Source organism: Bombina bombina, chromosome 3 (genome assembly GCF_027579735.1).
Source record: "Bombina bombina isolate aBomBom1 chromosome 3, aBomBom1.pri, whole genome shotgun sequence".
Lineage (NCBI taxonomy): Eukaryota > Metazoa > Chordata > Amphibia > Anura > Bombinatoridae > Bombina > Bombina bombina.
The window spans coordinates 717,795,614-717,818,012 of NC_069501.1; the positions used below are offsets into that span (position 1 = coordinate 717,795,614).

At 39.6% G+C, this 22,399-nt stretch overlaps 1 protein-coding gene across 1 annotated transcript in view; it reads right to left on the reverse strand.

The window, feature by feature from the left end:
* Positions 1 to 272: 272 nt before the first annotated feature.
* Positions 273 to 22,399, reverse strand: part of LOC128651892 (T-cell receptor-associated transmembrane adapter 1) — an 83,897-nt gene continuing 61,770 nt past the window's right edge. The window contains exons 4-5 of the mRNA XM_053704861.1: positions 4,520 to 4,587; positions 273 to 649 (exon numbers count right to left, since the gene is read on the reverse strand). Of these exons, the coding sequence (XP_053560836.1) occupies positions 347 to 649; positions 4,520 to 4,587 (371 nt within the window). The 3' untranslated portion in view covers positions 273 to 346. The remainder of the gene's footprint in view (positions 650 to 4,519; positions 4,588 to 22,399) is intronic.

A 22,399-nucleotide genomic window follows, 5' to 3' on the forward strand; every position in this document is an offset into this window, starting at 1 on the left:
TAGAATGTGATTATTATATGATTCAGTAGCTATATATATATATATATATATATATATATATATATATATATACAGTATATAATCCTAAAACAGATTCAGCTTTTTTCATATTTACATAAAATAAATCTACAGTTGACCTCTCTTTTTGTGTTTCTTAGATGTTCTGTACATTATAGAGCAGATTTAGGTTTCAGGAGTTTAGAGTGCTCTGCTTGCAAATGCTCCTGTGATACATTAACCCTCTATTCACATTGAGTAAAGGTAGATCATGGTTTATTTCATGCTCTTTATTTTCTTCTTTGAGCAAAGCAACAATATTTTAACAAATCTGTGGTCAGGCCATGCTTCAATTTGCCCAATCTGTATCACTTTGGTCTTCTATAGGATTGTTTCTTGTTTTATGAATCAGGTGGTAAAGTCTGACTGGATCATCATGGATTAAATCCTCTTTAGCATTGCACTGAGCTGTCAACTGTTCAGTATTAAGGTATATGCTGGATCTTGATAAAACATTGCCATGTTCCATCGATGATCCGTCCTCCATGCAGTTCTGATTTTCCACTTGATTTATCTTCTTTTTTCTATTTTTCTTATGCTTTTTAGGACTAAGGTCCAGTGCTGCATAGCACATTTGTTGCTCAGGTTCTACCTGAAAAATACATTTAGAGATTTTAAAGCATTTTTATTTATTTATTTGTGGGTTGTGGGTAAAGTCTTATGTAAGATCGTAAGATACATTTATGTTACACATACACCAACAGCATTAATTAAAATTTACATCACAGCAGCATACTCATTGACTACTTTTAACAAAACAATAGTATAAAGAAACCCCTATCAACTAACCTTATAGTCAAACCTAAAATTGCTAAAACGGATGCTAGAAAAATCTAACACAATGTCTAAATAACCTTTAAAGGTATATTCTAGGATAAAAATAAAATGCTCTATTTTGTTAGAGCATTTTATTTCACACACATTTCGCATATGTTTAAGACCTAAAAAAAAATAATGTTAAACACTGTTAAAGTTGTGCTCCTAGAAGATCCCTATTTAACCAGACAGTCCAGTATTTTAGCAGACTGTCCAGTAAAATTCTTACAAAAATACTAGTGACCTAAATGTCCAGTTTTTTGGGGTTTTAGTTAAATGTAAAAGGTCTCCTATGCTTAATGCTTTACAAATATGGAGCAGTGTTTATGTGTAGTCCGTAATTGTGTGGTGGACAGATGGAAACCGTAAATGAAGAATTAATCAGGAATGTAGTAGACAGTCCTGAGTAAAGCTGGGACAAAAAGAGAAGGTCTAATCAGAATACAAATTGTAGTGAGGCAGCCAAAGTCTACCACACCCAGGAAGTACAGCACAGAATCAGAAAAGCATAGTCAACAAGCCAAAGGTCATGTACAAATCAGGAGGCAGAGCCAAGTCGCAATCTGGAAAAAAAAGTCACAAAGAGAAGCCAAATTCTGTTAACAGGATATCAAGTCATTCCAGATAGAGACTATCAACCAATGGGCAAGAAAGAAAGAAAACCAAGTCATAAATAGGCAGCAGGTACTCACCAAAAGCATGCAGAATGTATGTGGCGCTGGAGCCAAAAACTGACGCAGTAATCAATATGATGTGCGGATGGATGCACAATATAGGTTATCTGCTTTTCTTACAAAGTGATATTGGTTAATCCACGCATTTAAAGGGATATGCAACCCAAAAATGTTATTTCTTTCCTAAGATATAGAGAGTCCACAACGTCACCAATTACTAGTGGGAATATCACTCCTGGCCAGCAGGAGGAGGCAAAGAGCACCACAGCAAAGCTGTTAAGTGTCACTCCCCTACCCATAATCCCCAGAGTTTAGCTGTAACACGGCTCCATAGCTTTGGTCCTGTTAACCAGGAAGACCAGCTTCTGTTTTGTTTTTGTGCCTTAAAAGGTGGCGCAGCTGAATTTCATCCGGCCATGTGACGCTCCCTTCCGCTCTCAGAGTTACGGAGTGGTGTCGGCTCTGCTGTACGAGTTCCGATAGTCATCTCCTGCTTCTTCTATTTGATTCTAACACTCGTCATTGCGGAAGGGCAGGTAGGGACCTCAGACAAGGCTGAGGTGTAGAGGTTTATTGTGAGGGATTATTTTGAGCGTAACCTCGTTCTGCAAGTCTTTAAGTTAAAGTATAAAGTACCAGTAGCATTTATATTGTGGGACAATATCTCTTAAGCTGAGGTCTGACAGAAATAACAAAACTTAAAGTGGTAGTATAAATATTGAAGATTCTTTTTTATTTGTTTATTTTTCTTGCATCATGGAGCAGGAATCTGTTCCAATTGGCAAATGTCTGCTGTGCCTAGAGAACCAAATTATATTGCCTACGCAATTTTGTTCTTCATGTCTAGAAAGAACTTTAAAATGCAAAGATAGGATTTTTGTTTCTAAGCCTAATGTCTAATGTCTCTCAGGATGATGCTGTTCAGGCAATGCCACAGCTTTCTCCTCAAATGTCCAGAAATTGCTGCTCAGGTATCTTCTACGGTATCTGCTGCATTATCTGCTTTTCCTATGCTAAAGGGAAAACATAAGAGATTTAGATAACAAGGTTTCTGTTCCACCCACTGCTACTCAGGTTGCCCTCCCTCATAAGTCTGATGAGGAGGATATGTTGGTAGCCTCTGAGGGTGAAATCTCAGATTGAGACAGTATAATTCCTTTATCTGAAGAAGTGAACTTCAGATTTAAGCTTGAGCACCTTTGTGTACTATTAAAAGAGGTTTTGGCCACTTTGGACGTCTCCTATACTCCTGTCCTGTTATTAAACTTAATAAATACTATGATGTTCCTTCCTCTGTAGAGGTATTTCCTGTTCCAGATCATGCCATTCTCCCCGTCTCCCGTCTTTAAAAAGTTGTTTCCTGTTGCTGATTCCATTAAAGATTTATGGCGCCCGGTGCCTAAAGTAGAAGGGGCCATTTCTACTTTGGCTAAGAGATAAATTTATTTCTCTTGTGGTGTATCCAGTCCACGGCCCGCCCTGTCACTTTAAGGCAGGTAATTTTTCCATTAAACTACAGTCACCACTGTACCCTATGGTTTTCCTTTCTCTGCATGTTTTCGGTCGAATGACTGGTAATGGCAGTTAGGGGAGGAGCTATATAGCAGCTCTGCTGGGTGAATCCTCTTGCACTTCCTGTTGGGGAGGAGTTAATATCCCATAAGTAATGGATGATCCGTGGACTGGATACACCACAAGAGAAATAAATTTATCAGGTAAGCATAAATTATGTTTTTTTTTATCTCCTGCACCCCCATTCCATTTAGTTTACAGCTGCTGTGGGATGCGAGCCAGCCCACTAGGTAGCAGAAGATGCACTTGACATCTTATAATATATAATCATTTGTCATGAGTTCAGCTGTTGAGTTTTATACTTGTTGCTATTGTGTAGTAGCCAGAGATGTTATTCCATTTGTTATGGATATCATTCTTTTTTTTCTATACTCTTTATGTGAGTAAAAAACAAAATGTATGATATGGTGCAATATGTTTCAAACTGACGTAGACCTATTTCCATACTGATTACAATCCAAAATTAGTAATTTTTCAATTAAAAAAAATGATGCAGCAGAAAGTGACCACATTGAAAGAAATCGATGTACATGTTAAAAAAAAAAAAACTTAACCCTAAAAGCGCTGCAACAAGAGATGGGACAGGTAAAATGTGACACATTTGCTCAACAGCTTTGTCCGAAAATAAAACACAAAACCGGAATTTTGCTTTTACAGCATCATATGCCTTTAAAGAAATTTTCCACCAAAAGAAAAATCAGCGTGCATGCAGAAGGATTAGGGGGGTAAAACTCAGCTTGCATGCAGAAGGATTAGGGGGGGTAAAACTCAGCTTGCATGCAGAAGGATACAGGGAGAAAACTCAGCTTGCATGCAGAAGGATAAGGGGAGAAAACTCAGCTTCCATGCAGAAGGATAAGGGGAGAAAACTCAGCTTGCATGCAGAAGGATAAGGGGAGAAAAAAATCAGCTTGCATGCAGAAGGATAAGGGGAGAAAAAAAATCAGCTTGCATGCAGAAGGATAAGGGGGAAAAAATCAGCTTGCATGCAGAAGGATTAGGGGGGGAAACTCAGCTTGCATGCAGAAGGATAAGGGGAGAAAAAAAACCAGCTTGCATGCAGAAGGATTAGGGGGGGGGGGAAACTCAGCTTGCATGCAGAAGGATAAGGGGAGAAAAACTCAGCTTGCATGCAGAAGGATAAGGGGAGGAAAACTCAGCTTGCATGCAGAAGGATAAGGGGAGAAAAACTCAGCTTGCATGCAGACAATAAGGGGAGAAAAACTCAGTTTCCATGCAGAAGGATAAGGGGAGCAAAACCCAGCTTGCATGCAGAAGGATAAGGGAGCACAACAAAATGATTATTGTTAGCGGATCAGAACAGAAATAAGAAGAGAAATCTATGAATGAACAGTACAAAAACTAGGTGTTTGAAAGTAAAGGTTTAATAAAGACCCCACCTTGATCTCTTCTTCGATCCTCTCCTGCGGAGTCGCCATCTGTTCATAGCAAGTATCATCTATATGTTCTAAAGCACAAACAAAATTGTGTTTTATATGTGTAACATTTATATGATAGTCACAGTATTTTCTTTACTTCAAAAATAATTTATTGTATATTCTAAGAAAGATTTAGGATCTTTATATAATCTTCAGAAATTCATCTTAAAATCCTTAATCATCATTGGAATGTTAAACCATATGGTATCTGCTGTCTTTTATCATGGTGGGACATTAAAGGGACAGTTTACTGTAAAAACAAAATTTATGCTTACCTGATAAATTTCTTTCTTTCCGGAAATGAAGAGTCCATGACGTCATCAATTACTAGTGGGAATGTAACTCCTGGCCAGCAGGAGGAGGCAAAGAGCACCACAGCAAAGCTGTTAAGTGCCACTCCCTTACCCATAATCCCCAGTAATTTGACCGAAGGGAAATGGAAAAAGGAATAACACAAAGGTGTAGAGGTGCCTGAGGTTTAGTTAAAAATAACTGTCTAAATTAACGGTGGGGTCGTGGACTCTCCATATCCATAAAGAAAGAAATTTAGCAAGTAAGCATAAATTGTGTTTTCTTTCCTAAGATATGGAGAGTCCTAACATCATCAATTACTAGTGGGAACCAATACACAAGCTAGAGGACACGCGATGACTAGGGAGGGAGAACAAGTCAGGTAGACCTGAACAGAAGGCACCACCGCTTGAAGATCTTTTCTTCCAAAAGAAGCCTCAGCCGAGGAAAAAAGTATCAAATTTGGAAAAAGTATGCAGAGAGGACCAAGTTGCAGCCTTGCAAATCTGTTCCACAGAAGCTTCATTTTTGAATGCCCAAGAAGAGGAGACAGCCCTCGTGGAATGAGCTGTAATTCTCTCAGGAGGCTGCTGACCAGCAGTCTCGTAAGCAAAACTAACTATACTTCTAAACCAGAGAGAAAGTGTCATATTCCTGTAGCTTTAAGAACTAAGACCAACCCACTCCTTCACCTCCCTTTAAAGGTGTGTTCAGTACACCTGTGCTTTGCTTGATAATTGAAGTTTGTAGTTCCCACTCTGCTTCAAGTTCTAAAGCTAAATTCTACAGATCCTGCTTTTGTACCTGTTAAAGGAAATCCTTGTTGTCATTTCTCCAGCTTCTAAACCTAAGAAGCATTTCCTGCTGCTTTACACTTCAAGGAACAGTCTTTGGCAGCAACTCTTGCAAGTCTGTGTTAACTCTGCAGTCTGATTTTCCAGCCAGCTCCATTACTGAGTGTTTACCTCTACCAGGAAATAAGAACATCTTCCCTGCTGTGATCCATTTTGACTCAGTGCCAACTTCGCTCTCTGCAGTTCTAAACTCACTCGCAAGTATCATTAATTTTATATACAATTGTCTCTAGCTGTATATATTCTTATCCAAAGTTCTGCTGACATACAAACTGTTAAAGTGCACACAACTGGTTAAATCTGGCTCTCTCCTTCTCTCTGCATCACACACTCTGCCTGCTGTAACCTGATACCTCTTGATATATGGACACTGCAGACTGCAAATCAGTTTCTCACTTCTTAGCTTAACTAAAAAGAGACTTTGCTATAAAATTCTGCTTTTCTCAGACAATACCAATAAGCTGCTTGTTTGCTGCCTCCTATCTTTAAAGAACACAACTCTTTACAACTGTGTAAAATATACAAAGGCTTCATTTCATCTGTTTTATTCACTTTATTTTGATTTTGTAAAGTGTTATAAAAAGAACTTGTACTAAGTAAACCAGCTATCTCCCTTGGTAATAACTTTTTGTATAAGCCTGTTTTACTTAAAGGATTACTTTCTGTTATAATTTTTAAGCTAAACAACTAACATATTAAAGTTAATAAACATTAATTAAAACCTACTGACCTATATTTTCTCTAAAACAAAGTTTCATAACGTTCTAAAAGTTATATCTTTTATTCGCCGATGATGTCACGTTATCCTGCCCACTATTTTCAGCACTGCATGTTCAAAATACTTAAACCAATAACTTTGTGTTTAAAGCGCCATTTTGAAACCTAGGTATTGTAAACGGATTGGTACAGAGCAAAGGATACCCATGGAGTGGGTTTGGAAAACAATTAAATTTGCAGACAAGATTTCTGATATACGGTAGAGATATGTTAATGAAATGCTATTGATAAAAAGCGTATTTGGGGTAGTTAGTTAGTAACAGGCATAGAAAATATTTACTTACAGTGGCCCTTTAAGGTTCTCTGGGAATAGCCACATTATACAAGCTTATAACAGAAAGAGAAGTAACAGTAGCCTTCTGACCTTTACACTTTCCAGAGAAACAAACAAAAAGGGCAGAGGACTGGCGAAAATCCTTAGTCGCTTGTAGGTAGAATTTTAAAGCATGCACAACATCCAAGTTGTGAAACAGACATTCCTTATGAGAAGAAGGATTAGGACAGAGAGAAGGAACAACAAGTTCCTGGTTAATATTTCTATCCAAAACCACTTTCGCAAGAAATCCCATCTTAGTATGCAGGACTGCCTTATCCGCATGAAAGATAAGGTAAGGTGAATCATACTGCAAAGCCGAGAGTTCTGAGACTCTCCTAGCAGAAGAGATAGCAACAAGAAACAAAACCTTCCAAGATAACAACTTAATATCTATGGAATGCATTGGCTCAAACGGAGACTGCTGCAAAACTTTAAGAACAAAGTTAAGGCTCCAAGGAGGAGCAACAGGTTTAAACAAAGGCCTGATTCTGACCAGGGCCTGACAAAAAGATTGAACATCTGGCACGTCCACCAGATGTTTGTATAACAAAATAGACAATGCCAAAATCTGACCTTTCAGAGAACTGACAGACAATCCTTTCTCCAGACCTTCCTGGAGAAAGTACAAAATCCTAGGAATCCTGACCCTACTCCAAGAGTAGCCTTTGGATTCACACCAATAAAGGTAATTACGCCATACCTTATGGTAAATCTTTCGAGTAACAGGCTTGCAAGCCTGAATCATGGTCTCAATGACTGATTTAGAAAAACCACGCTTAGACAGAACTAAACGTTCAATCTCCAAGCAGTCAGCTTCAGAGAAATGAGATTTGGATGAAGGAATGGACCCTGAGTTAGAAGGTTCTCTCTCAGAGGCAACCTCCAAGGTGGAAGAGATGACATCTTCACTAGGTCTGCATACCAGATCCTGTGAGGCCATGCAGGAGCTATTAGAATTACTGATGCTCTCTCCTGTTTGATACGTGCAATGACTCGTGGAAGGAGAGCAAACATAGGAAACGGTCTATGAGTAAGGCAGAGAAGCTGAAACATGTCAGACTGCTGCTGTCCTAGCTCTTTTGTTTTTATGCACTGAGAGTGTTTTTACATTTTGTATGGCAATAAAAGCTAAGTATTATCTTTTACCTGTGGCCCCGACTCTCCTTTTTTTCTCTTGTGGCTGCTGTAGGAAACAGGTATGCTAGACTGAAATCCCAAGGAACCGCCAGAGCACCTATCATGGCGGCCTGCAGATCTCTTGACCTTGAAACATACCTTGAAAGCTTGGCATTCTGCCGATATGCCATCAGATCCAACTCAGGCACCCCCAATTTTGGAGTTAACCTGGAGAACACCTCCGGATGGAGAGCCTACTCCCCTGGATGAAATGTCTGTCTGCTCAGGAAATTCGCTCCCCAGTTGTCCACTCGTGGAATGTGGATGGCAGATAAACAACAATTGTGAGCTTCTGCCCACTGAATAATCCGAGCCACCTCCTTCAAGGCTAAGGATCTCCGAGTTCCTCCCTGGTGGTTGATGTAAGCCACTGAGGTGATGTTGTCTGACTGGAACCTGATAAACCGGGCTAAGGACAATTAAGCATTCAATCTCTAAGCAGTCCGCTTCAGAGAAACGAGATTTGGATGAAAGAATAGACCCTGAGTTAGAAGATCCTTCCTCAGAGGCAACCTCCAAGGTGAAAGAGATGACATCTTCACTAGGTCTGCATACCAGATCCTGCAAGACCATGCAGGAGCTATTAGAATTACCAATGCTCTCTCCTGTTTGATACGAGCAATGATTCATGGAAGGAGAGCAAACAGAGGAAACAGGTATGCTAGACTGAAATCCCAAGCAACCGCCAGAGCATCTATCAGGGCAGCCTGCAGATCTCTTGACCTTGAACCATACCTTGAAAGCTTGGCGTTCTGCTGAGACACCATCAGCTCTAACTCCGGCACCCCCAATTTGGGAGTTCACCTGGAGAACACCTCCAGATGGAGAGCCCACTCCCCTGGATGAAATGTCTGTCTGCTCAGGAAATTCGCTTCCCAGTTGTCCACTCCTGGAATGTGGATGGCAGACAACAATTGTGAGCTTCCGCCCACTGAATAATCCGAGCCACCTCCCTTATGGCTAAGGATCTACGAGTTCCTCCCTGGTGTTTGATCTAAGTCACAAAGGTGATGTTGTCCGTCTGGAACCTGATAAACCGGGCTAAGCACAACTGAGGCCAAACCAACAGATTATTGTAAATCGCTCTCAACTCCAAGATGTTTATGGGGAGAGCAGACTCCTCCCTAGCAGGCTGGCATCCATGGTCATGATCACCCAGGAAGGTCTCCGGAAGCATGTGTCCTGAGACAGATGTTCCTGAGAAAGTCACCACAGGATAGAGTCTCTTGTCGACTAATCTAGATCTATCCTCTGAGACAGATCCGAATGGTCTCCGTTCCATTGTTTGAGCATGCATAACTGCAGAGCTCTCAAATGGAATCAAGCAAAGGGAATGATGTCCATGGAAGCGACCATCAGACCAATTTCCATACATTAAGCCACTGATGGCCGAACAGTAGAGAGAGGCAGAGGAAAGAATTTTGGATTTTCTGACCTCTGTCAGAAATATTTTCATAGATAGGGAATCTTTTATGGTCCCTAAGAAAACTACCCTTGTAGCTGGAACAAGGGAACTCTTTTCCAGATTCACTTTCCAACTGTGGGAACGTAGAAAAGACAACAAGATCCCTGTATGAGAGTTTACTTGTTGAAAAGATGGTGCCTGAACAAATATGTCGTCCAGGTAGGGTGCCACTGCAATTCCCTGAGGCCTGATCACCGCCAAGAGAGCCTCCAGAACCTTTGAGAAAATTCTGGGAGCTGTAGCAAGGCAAAACGGAAGAGCCACAAACTGAAAGTGTTTGTCTAGAAAAGCGAATCTCAAGAACTTGTGATGATCTCTGTGGATGGGAAAATGAAGATACGCATCCTTCAAGTCTATGGTCATCATGAATTGACCCTCTTGGACCAAAGGAAGAATGGAACGAATGGTTTCAATTATGAAGGATGGTACTCTGAGAAAATTGTTGAGACACTTGAGATCTAGAATAGGACAGAAAGTTCCCTCTTTTTTGGAGGGGGCACAAACAGATTTGAATAAAATCCTAGGGCCTGTTCCCCTTCTGGAACTGGAACTATCACTCCCAGGGAGGAAATATCCTGAACACAGTTTAAGAATGCCTCTCTTTTTATCTGTTCTGCATATAATCTTGAGAGGTGAAATCTGCCCCTGAGAGGGAAAGTCTTGAATTCTATTTTTTAACCCTGAGATACTATGTCCACAGCCCAGGGATCTGGGACATCTCGTATCCACGCTTGATAAAACAGAGAAAGTCTGCCCCCCACTTGATCCGATCCCGGATTGGGGGCAAATCCTTCATGCTGACTTAGACTCAGCTGCGGGTTTCTTTGATTGCTTCCCCTTGTTCCAAGACTGATTGGGTTTCCAAGAAGACTTGGACTGTCCCTGCTTGGAAGAGGAAGACTTTCCTTCGAAGTTACAAAATGAACGAAAATTACTTTGATGTCCTTTAGGTCTGTTCTTCTGGTCTTGTTGTAGGAAAGATCCTTTTCCACATGTAATATCAGAAATTATTTCTGCCAGACCAGGTCCAAACAAGGTCTTACAAGGAAGCGCTAGAAGCTTGGACTTAGAGGTAACATCAGCTGACCAAGATTTTAGCCACAATGCCCTGTGGGCTAGGACAGCAAAGCCAGATATCTTAGCTCCCAGTCTAATAACTTGCATGGTAGCATCAGAAATTCAGAAAGGAATTGGATAGATTGAGAGCCTTAATCCTGTCTTGGATTTCCTCCAAAGGAGTCTCTACCAAAATTGAATCAGACAAGGCATTGAACCAATAAGATGCCGCACTTGACACAGTGGCAATACAAACAGCAGGTTGCCATTGAAGACCTTGATAAATATACATCCTCTTCAAATAAGCCTCCATCTCTTTATCCATGGGATCCTTAAAAGAGCAGCTATCCTCTATAGGGATTTTAGTTCTCTTAGCCAAAGTAGAAATGGCCCCTTGGCATAGTGCGCCATAAATCTTTAATGGAACCAGCAACAGGAAACATCTTTTAAAGACGGGAGACGGGGAGAACGGCATCCCTGGCTTCTCCCATTTCTGTGAAATAAACTCTGTTGCATGGTCTGGAACAGGAAATACCTCTTCAGAGGAAGGAACATCATAGTTTTTATTAAGTTTAATAACAGGAGTATAAGAGACATCCAAAGTAGCCAAAACCTCCTTTAATAGTACACAAAGGTGTTCAAGCTTAAATCTGAAGTTCACTTCTTCAGTATCAGATAAAGGAATTATACTGTCCAAATCTGAGATTTCACCCTCAGAGGCTACCGACATATCCTCCTCATCAGATTTATGAGGGAGGGCAACCTGAGTAGCAGTGGGTGGAACAGAAACCTTGTTATCTAAATCTCTAATTTTCTTTTTGCGTTTTCCCTTTAGCATAGGAAAAGCAGATAATGCTGCAGATACCACAGAAGATACCTGAGCAGCAATTTCTGCAGGCAAATAAACTCCCCCCAGGAGTCTGAGAGGAACTGCAGGGCACTGTATGTGATGCCATAAAGGCTAGGGACGTTTGAGGAGAAAGCTGTGGCATTGCCTGAACAGCATCATCCTGAGAGACATTAGGCTCAGAAACAAAAATCCTATCTTTGCATTTTAAAGTTCTATCTAGACATTAAGAACAAAATTGCGTAGGCAATATAATTTGGTTCTCTAGGCACAGCAGACATTTGTCCATTGGATTCCTGTTCCATGATGCAAGAAAAATAAACAAATAAAAAAGAATCTTCAAAATTTATGCTACCACTTTAAATTTTGTTATTTCTGTCAGACCTCAGCTACTGGCACTTTAAACTTTAACTTAAAGACTTGCATAGCGAGGTTACGCTCATAATAACCCCTCAGAATAAACCTATACACCTCAGCCTTGTCTGAGGTGCCTACCTTCCCTTCCGCAATGACGAGTGTTAGAATCAAATAGAAGAAACAGGAGATGTCTCGCCGAACTCGTACAGCAGAGCCGACACTGCTCCATAACTCTGAGAGTGAAAGGGAGCATCACATGACCGGGTGAAATTCAGCTGCACCACCTTTAGGCGTGAAAAGAAAAGCCGGTATTCCTGGTTAACAAGACCTAAGCTATGGAGCCTTGTTACAGCTAAACTCGCAATCAGATCGCATTAAACAGTCTCAGCGATTACCAGACAGCCGTTTCCATCAGAAACACACAGTCCCTTATGCTTTTAATAAAATTAAAAACCCACAGGGAAGGGATAAAAAAATATATGAGCCAAAAATGAAAAATAAACCCTTCATACTCATAAAGGAGTTAACGCATCAGTCTCCAAAGACATACATAATAAGTGCCTGCCCTTGCCTGAATCAAATCCTCACCAAGGATTTATTATGTCCCAATTTATATGATGCAGGAAATTTCCTAAGTGCGATTCTCCCAACCTAGAAGACAAAAGCACTTACCTGCAAAATCCGCTGTCCGGCAGGTAGACAGACAGCTCACAGGCGTGAAAGGACACATACTCCTTACAGAGACCTATAGAAAAAGAAAGAACAGAGTAACTAACTCTGGCTTTCTATATCATGGGCAGCAAATATGTTAGAAAACCAAGCAAGGACTACCTCACAACTTTCTAACTGCTTTGAAGCCACCACTACTCTACTGCAGAGATTGACGTGGACTACAGCTATACCCAAAAATCTTGCTTGTAGCGAAAGGAAATCAAATTTTCTTCAGACACCAAAACTTCACCTTCTCCATTGACAGAGGCAAAGAGAATGACTTTGGATTATGGGTAGGGGAATGACACTTAACAGCTTTGCTGTGGTGCTCTTTGCCTCCTCCTGCTAACCAGGAGGGATATTCCAACTAGTAATTGATGATGTTGTTGACTCTCCATATCTTAAGAAAGAAATACATTTTTCCTTAATGCATTTACAATTACTTGTTATTTCAGCTGCAGAGTTTAAAATGTATGGTACATTGCACCATTAGGTATAATAATATATGAGATAACTGCTACTTAAAATCAAAACTCAATTAAATGGGTTGAGCTAGCAGGGAAAGCAGATCTCATCTTTTCTGTTTCATTATTTTCACAAGTCCTCCTTATCTTATTTTTTTACTGTTTGCTCAAAGGCTGATATTTTGAGAGAACAATGGGAAGTGACATTTTTAGTACCTCTCTGTCACAGACACCAACTGGGAACATTATTTCTTTCATGTAATTAGCAAGAGTCCATGAGCTAGTGACGTATGGGATATACATTCCTACCAGGAGGGGCAAAGTTTCCCAAACCTTAAAATGCCTATAAATACACCCCTCACCACACCCACAATTCAGTTTTACAAACTTTGCCTCCTATGGAGGTGGTGAAGTAAGTTTGTGCTAGATTCTACGTTGATATGCGCTCCGCAGCAGGTTGGAGCCCGGTTTTCCTCTCAGCGTGCAGTGAATGTCAGAGGGATGTGAGGAGAGTATTGCCTGTTTGAATTCAATGATCTCCTTCTACGGGGTCTATTTCATAGGTTCTCTGTTATCGGTCGTAGAGATTCATCTCTTACCTCCCTTTTCAGATCGACGATATACTCTTATAAATATACCATTACCTCTGCTGATTTTCGTTTCAGTACTGGTTTGGCTTTCTACAAACATGTAGATGAGTGTCCTGGGGTAAGTAAGTCTTATTTTCTGTGATACTCTAAGCTATGGTTGGGCACTTTTTTAATAAAGTTCTAAATATATGTATTCAAACATTTATTTGCCTTGACTCAGGATGTTCAACATTCCTTATTTTCAGACAGTCAGTTTCATATTTGGGATAATGCATTTGAATCAAATATTTTTCTTACCTTAAAGATTTGACTTTTTTCCCTGTGGGCGGGGGCTGAAAATGCTTCATTTTATTGCGTCATTCTTGGCGCTGACTTTTTTGGCGCAAAAAATCTTTTCTGTTTCCGGCGTCATACGTGTCGCCGGAAGTTGCGTCATTTTTTACTTTCTTTTGCGCCAAAAAATGTCGGCGTTCCGGACGTGGCGTCATTTTTGGCGCCAAAAGCATTTAGGCGCCAAATAATGTGGGCGTCTTATTTGGCGCTAAAAAAATATGGGCGTCGCTTTTGTCTCCACATTATTTAAGTCTCATTATTTATTGCTTCTGGTTGCTAGAAGCTTGTTCACTGGCATTTTTTCCCATTCCTGAAACTGTCATTTAAGGAATTTGATCAATTTTGCTTTATATGTTGTTTTTTCTCTTACATATTGCAAGATGTCTCACGTTGCATCTGAGTCAGAAGATACTTCAGGAAAATCGCTGTCTGGTGCTGGAACTACCAAAGCTAAGTGTATCTGCTGTAAACTTTTGGTAGCTATTCCTCCAGCTGTTGTTTGTATTAATTGTCATGACAAACTTGTTAATGCAGATAATATTTCCTTTAGTAATGTACCATTACCTGTTGCAGTTCCATCAACATCTAATGTTCAGAATGTTCCTGATAACATAAGAGATTTTGTTTCTGAATCCATCAAGAAGGCTATGTCTGTTATTCCTCCTTCTAGTAAACATAAAAAATCTTTTAAAACTTCTCTTTATACAGATGAATTTTTAAATGAACATCATCATTCTGATTCTAATGACTCTTCTGGTTCAGAGGATTCTGTCTCAGAGATTGATGCTGATAAATCTTCATATTTATTTAAAATGGAATTTATTCGTTCTTTACTTAAAGAAGTACTAATTGCTTTAGAAATTGAGGATTCTGGTCCTCTTGATACTAAATCTAAACGTTTAGATAAGGTCTTTAAATCTCCTGTGGTTATTCCAGAAGTTTTTCCTGTTCCTGGTGCTATTTCTGAAGTAATTTCCAGAGAATGGAATAATTTAGGTAATTCATTTACTCCTTCTAAACGTTTTAAGCAATTATATCCTGTGCCGTCTGACAGATTAGAATTTTGGGACAAAATCCCTAAAGTTGATGGGGCTATTTCTACCCTTGCTAAACGTACTACTATTCCTACGTCAGATGGTACTTCGTTTAAGGATCCTTTAGATAGGAAAATTGAATCCTTTCTAAGAAAAGCTTATCTGTGTTCAGGTAATCTTCTTAGACCTGCTATATCATTGGCTGATGTTGCTGCAGCTTCAACTTTTTGGTTGGAAACTTTAGCGCAACAAGTAACAGATCATGATTCTCATAATATTATTATTCTTCTTCAACATGCTAATAATTTTATCTGTGATGCCATTTTTGATATTATCAGAGTTGATGTCAGGTTTATGGCTCTAGCTATTTTAGCTAGAAGAGCTTTATGGCTTAAAACTTGGAATGCTGATATGTCTTCTAAATCAACTCTACTTTCCATTTCTTTCCAGGGTAACTAATTATTTGGTTCTCAGTTGGATTCTATTATCTCAACTGTTACTGGTGGGAAAGGAACTTTTTTACCACAGGATAAAAAATCTGAGGGTAAAAACAGGGCTAATAATCGTTTTCGTTCCTTTCGTTTCAACAAAGAACAAAAGCCTGATCCTTCATCCTCAGGAGCAGTTTCAGTTTGGAAACCATCTCCAGTCTGGAATAAATCCAAGCCTTCTAGAAAAGCAAAGCCAGCTTCTAAGTCCACATGAAGGTGCGGCCCTCATTCCAGCTCAGCTGGTAGGGGGCAGGTTACGTTTTTTCAAAGAAATTTGGATCAATTCTGTTCACAATCTTTGGATTCAGAACATTGTTTCAGAAGGGTACAGAATTGGTTTCAAGATAAGACCTCCTGCAAAGAGATTTTTTCTTTCCCGTGTCCCAGTAAATCCAGTGAAAGCTCAAGCATTTCTGAAATGTGTTTCAGATCTAGAGTTGGCTGGAGTAATTATGCCAGTTCCAGTTCTGGAACAGGGGATGGGGTTTTATTCAAATCTCTTCATTGTACCAAAGAAGGAGAATTCCTTCAGACCAGTTCTGGATCTAAAAATATTGAATCGTTATGTAAGGATACCAACGTTCAAAATGGTAACTGTAAGGACTATCTTGCCTTTTGTTCAGCAAGGGCATTATATGTCCACAATAGATTTACAGGATGCATATCTGCATATTCCGATTCATCCAGATCATTATCAGTTCCTGAGATTCTCTTTTCTGGACAAGCATTATCAGTTTGTGGCTCTGCCGTTTGGCCTAACTACAGCTCCAAGAATTTTTACAAAGGTTCTCGGTGCCCTTCTGTCTGTAATCAGAGAACAGGGTATTGTGGTATTTCCTTATTTGGACGATATCTTGGTACTTGCTCAGTCTTTACATTTAGCAGAATCTCATACGAATCGACTTGTGTTGTTTCTTCAAGATCATGGTTGGAGGATCAATTCACTAAAAAGTTCATTGATTCCTCAGACAAGGGTAACCTTTCTGGGTTTCCAGATAGATTCAGTGTCCATGACTCTGTCTTTGACAGACAAGAGACGTCTAAAATTGATTTCAGCTTGTCGAAACCTTCAGTCACAATCATTCCCTTCGGTAGCCTTATGCATGGAAATTCTAGGTCTTATGACTGCTGCATCGGACGCGATCCCCTTTGCTCGTTTTCACATGCGACCTCTTCAGCTCTGTATGCTGAATCAATGGTGCAGGGATTACACAAAGATATCTCAATTAATATCTTTAAAACCGATTGTACGACACTCTCTAACGTGGTGGACAGATCACATCGTTTAATTCAGGGGGCTTATTTTGTTCTTCCGACCTGGACTGTAATTTCAACAGATGCAAGTCTCACAGGTTGGGGAGCTGTGTGGGGATCTCTGACGGCACAAGGAGTTTGGGAATCTCAGGAGGTGAGATTACCGATCAATATTTTGGAACTCCGTGCAATTTTCAGAGCTCTTCAGTCTTGGCCTCTTCTGAAGAGAGAATCGTTCATTTGTTTTCAGACAGACAATGTCACAACTGTGGCATACATCAATCATCAAGGAGGGACTCACAGTCCTCTGGCTATGAAAGAAGTATCTCGAATTCTGGTTTGGGCAGAATCCAGCTCCTGTCTAATCTCTGCGGTTCATATCCCAGGTATAGACAATTGGGAAGCGGATTATCTCAGTCGCCAAACGTTGCATCCGGGCGAATGGTCTCTTCACCCAGAGGTATTTCTTCAGATTGTTCAAATGTGGGAGCTTCCAGAAATAGATCTGATGGCGTCTCATCTAAACAAGAAACTTCCCAGGTATCTGTCCAGATCCCGGGATCCTCAGGCGGAAGCAGTGGATGCATTATCACTTCCTTGGAAGTATCATCCTGCCTATATCTTTCCGCCTCTAGTTCTTCTTCCAAGAGTAATCTCCAAGATTCTGAAGGAATGCTCGTTTGTTCTGCTGGTAGCTCCGGCATGGCCTCACAGGTTTTGGTATGCGGATCTTGTCCGGATGGCCTCTTGCCATCCGTGGACTCTTCCGCTAAGACCAGACCTTCTGTCGCAAGGTCCTTTTTTCCATCAGGATCTCAAATCCTTAAATTTAAAGGTATGGAGATTGAACGCTTGATTCTTGGTCAAAGAGGTTTCTCTGACTCTGTGATTAATACTATGTTACAGGCTCGTAAATCTGTATCCAGAGAGATATATTATAGAGTCTGGAAGACTTATATTTCTTGGTGTCTTTCTCATCATTTTTCTTGGCATTCTTTTAGAATTCCGAGAATTTTACAGTTTCTTCAGGATGGTTTAGATAAAGGTTTATCCGCAAGTTCTTTGAAAGGACAAATCTCTGCTCTTTCTGTTCTTTTTCACAGAAAGATTGCTAATCTTCCTGATATTTATTGTTTTGTACAAGCTTTGGTTCGTATAAAACCTGTCATTAAGTCAATTTCTCCTCCTTGGAGTTTGAATTTGGTTCTGGGGGCTCTTCAAGCTCCTCCGTTTGAACCTATGCATTCATTGGACATTAAATTACTTTCTTGGAAAGTTTTGTTCCTTTTGGCGATCTCTTCTGCCAGAAGAGTCTCTGAATTATCTGCTCTTTCTTGTGAGTCTCCTTTTCTGATTTTTCATCAGGATAAGGCAGTGTTGCGAACTTCTTTTGAATTTTTACCTAAGGTTGTGAATTCCAACAACATTAGTAGAGAAATTGTGGTTCCTTCATTATGTCCTAATCCTAAGAATTCTAAGGAGAAATCGTTGCATTCTTTGGATGTTAGAGCTTTGAAATATTATGTTGAAGCTACTAAGTCTTTCCGAAAGACTTCTAGTCTATTTGTTATCTTTTCCGGTTCTAGAAAAGGCCAGAAAGCTTCTGCCATTTCTTTGGCATCTTGGTTGAAATCTTTAATTCATCATGCCTATGTCGAGTAGGGTAAAACTCCGCCTCAAAGGATTACAGCTCATTCTACTAGGTCAGTTTCTACTTCCTGGGCGTTTAGGAATGAAGCTTCGGTTGATCAGATTTGCAAAGCAGCAACTTGGTCCTCTTTGCATACTTTTACTAAATTCTACCATTTTGATGTATTTTCTTCTTCTGAAGCAGTTTTTGGTAGAAAAGTACTTCAGGCAGCGGTTTCAGTTTGAATCTTCTGTTTATGTTTTTCATTAAACTTTATTTTGGGTGTGGATTATTTTCAGCAGGAATTGGCTGTCTTTATTTTATCCCTCCCTCTCTAGTGACTCTTGCGTGGAAAGATCCACATCTTGGGTAGTCATTATCCCATACGTCACTAGCTCATGGACTCTTGCTAATTACATGAAAGAAAACATAATTTATGTAAGAACTTACCTGATAAATTAATTTCTTTCATATTAGCAAGAGTCCATGAGGCCCGCCCTTTTTTGTGGTGGTTATGATTTTTTTGTATAAAGCACAATTATTCCAATTCCTTATTTTATATGCTTTCGCACTTTTTTCTTATCACCCCACTTCTTGGCTATTCGTTAAACTGAATTGTGGGTGTGGTGAGGGGTGTATTTATAGGCATTTTAAGGTTTGGGAAACTTTGCCCCTCCTGGTAGGAATGTATATCCCATACGTCACTAGCTCATGGACTCTTGCTAATATGAAAGAAATGAATTTATCAGGTAAGTTCTTACATAAATTATGTTTTTTTCAGTATGGGTGGGGAAACAATAGACAAAATCAGATATTTCTAATGAGAAAAAAAAAGTAGGTAAAATTGATACTTGGGAACACATTACAGGGGATAAAATACACTGTTACTTTGAAGAGTTTAGGTGACTTCATCTGAGCAATGGTATGCCCTTTAGTCAAGAAGGGTAACTGTTCAGTGTACAAAAGGGGAATCACAACAACACATATTAAGTAGAAAAAATATTCCCACTGTAAAAAGGAGGCATCAGGACACTGTTCTACAGTTGTCAGGAAAGATTTATTGGGCACTATGCCAACCTGGGCCCCTGTATATATTACACAATCTTGGTTGCCGATTTGGATGTTTTATTGCATTTTTGCTAATTTACTAGTTTGATAAACCCAGTATATACCTCTATTATACACTGTAATTGCTAGACCTGTAGATTAATCACAGTGTGCAATTAACAAATATAGTGTAACCAGCTTCAATACATACATATATTTACATATATAAAAAGGAAAGGCTACAGCACTCCAATTAACTTTTTCTTTTCTTTAATCCAAGCATGACAGACATAGACAATGTTTCGGGCACAGCCCTTTCTTATGCCAAGTATGTGTATGTATATTTACTGTATGTATATATATATATATATATATATATATACACATACATACAAAACACAGAAATGGACTACACTTTCAGACTGGACCAGGTACACATCCTTTGACCCTGCAAAATGCACAGCCCTGGGTGCTCAATAGCAGGTAGCTGTACAGTCCCCAGAGCCCCAGGCAGTTAACCATAGACAGGTCTGGGTGCAAAGCCCATAGGGAAAATTGCAAAGCAAATCAACACAAAACACAGAGGAAGTCTGGCACTTGCAAGCACTCAGCTAAGATTAAAAGCAAAACTGGAAGAGTTAGTTACCGCATCGGGCCAAATGGATCAAGTCCAGGAACCACGTCAAGGTCTCTCCCCATCCTGGGTCCCTATTACAGACAAACAATGCAAACTGGGAACCTCCCAAGGGTGCACAGGTTTATGTAATCTCGCATGATACATACAAAACACGGAAGTGGACTTCACTCTCAGACATGAACCGGGAACACATCCAATGACCCTGCAAGATGCTCAGCCCTGGGTGCTCAATAGCACTCACAGGTAGCTGTACAGTCCCTTGGGAGGTTTTCAGTTTGTTTGAGAGCTTGCATTGTTTGGCTGTATTAGGGACCCAGGAACCGAGTAACCCTTGACACGGTTAAGTATAAGAAAGTAACTGTAAGTTTATAAATTCAAATATTAAAGAAAGACAAATCTTTGTAAAAGTTTAGTCTCCCTATCCATACGAATATAAACTTGCATAAGTTACTTAAATGCAGATCTTCTGATAGCAGAGGAGTCTGGGGATAAGGTAATGTCAGACAGTGCAGGTCAAGGCCTCACAAAGAAAAGTAGCACAAAATGTTTGAACAAATGCAGAGTCCACAAACAAGCTAAATCATATAGCAAGTCAGTCCAAACAAAGAGTTAAACAGAAGCGTAGTCAGGGGAAGCAGAAGTCAAACCAGTATATCCAAATAGTAATTGCCAGAGTAGAGAAATTAACTAATATACAACAAGCAACCAGATGTTAAAAAAAGAAAGCTTATTAAAGGGCAATAAAACATTATGAACTAACATATATAATATATAATGCAGCTAAAGCTTACCTGCAAAATTGTTTCTTTTTTTTAACCCCTTTAATTCAGGCATGTTTTACCTTATTTCACCCTTCTATAATATTCAAGTAACTCAAAATGTATTACTTCTACAGTTAGGGCCTAATTGACCTTATAGGCCTCCTTAAAGGTACAGTACGTCTTACTGCAGCAGGAACATAAATCACTCTCCAAGCCAAGCGCCTCTTATGAAGCCTGAATAGGAGGTGATAAAAGGTTATCTCAGACTCCTATTCAGTACTTAGTTATTCTGCATGAAGACTGAAGCATTCTTGTTCCTCTTACCCTGACCCTGGCAAAGTTTCTAGTTTACGCTACTTGTCTGAGCTTTCTACTGAGTTACTCCATTTGTAGACTGATTTACAGGCTTATGATTATTGGAACTGAATTGTGGCTTTTGCCCTAGTCTCATCCTCATATCCTGATACTTTGTTGTGGATGGTTCTTCTGGTTCTGATTCCTGGCCTGTTTATGCAGTTTATTTCTGCTACACTGACTGACTGCTACAAACTATCACCTGCTCAACTGGTCCCAGACAGAAAAACAGGTAATCCTCTGATTATCTTATACCTATACATCAAGATAATGACCGAAAACATATCTGCAGAATAGGTCAGAACTACCTTTAGAAGAAAAGAACAAGACAGTAGGCTTCAAATAATAGAATGGCCAGCACAGTCTCCAGACTTAATACCCTGTTGGACGGCTTGGGAGGAAGAAGGGTGAAAGCAAAGCATCATAAATTTGCAACACATTTGTAAGAAGTTCTGCAACAGTGTTGGGAAGAACAATATCTGATCTCCATTGTATAAAGAATGCAAATTAGATGTTTGGCTGTTACATATCCAAAAGGCGGCTACTTTGATCATTCCCAAATTTGTATTAAATATTTGTTAAACATAATGATTCTATGCTTTATTTTCTTATTACCATATGCTTAATTGTTATATGGTTTAAGTACATTGAGACATTAAAGGGATATGAAACTCAAAAAAATATTTTGTGATTCAGACAGAGCATACAATTTAAGAACGTTTCTCTTGTTAAGTGTATCCAGTCCACGGATCATCCATTACTTATGGAATATATTCTCCTTCCCAACAGGAAGCTGCAAGAGTCCACCCACAGCAAAGCTGCTATACAGCTCCTCCCCTAACTGCCATATTCAGTCATTCTCTTGCAAGCCTCAACATAGATAGGAGGTCGTGAGAGTCTGTGGTGCTTTCTACTTAGTTTATTCTTCAATCAAAAGTTTGTTATTTTTAAATGGCACCGGAGTGTGCTGTTTATCTCAGGCAGTATTTGGAAGAAGAATCTGCCTGCGTTTTTCTATGATCTTAGCAGACGTAACTAAGATCCATTTGCTGTTCTCACACATTCTGAGGAGTGAGGTACTTCAGAGGGGGAATGGCGTGCAGGTTTTCCTGCAGATAAGGTATGTGCAGTAAAATATTTTTCTAGGAATGGAATTGACTAAGAAAATACTGCTGATACCGAAGTAATGTAAGTAAAGCCTTAAATGCAGCGATAGCGACTGGTATCAGGCTTATTAATAGAGATACATACTCTTATAAAAATGTGTTTTAAAACGTTTGCTGGCATGTTTAATCGTTTTTTAACATATGTTTGGTGATAAAACTTATTGGGGCCTAAGTTTTTTCCACATGGCTGGCTTAAATTTTGCATAGAAACAGTTAACTGAAGCTTCCCA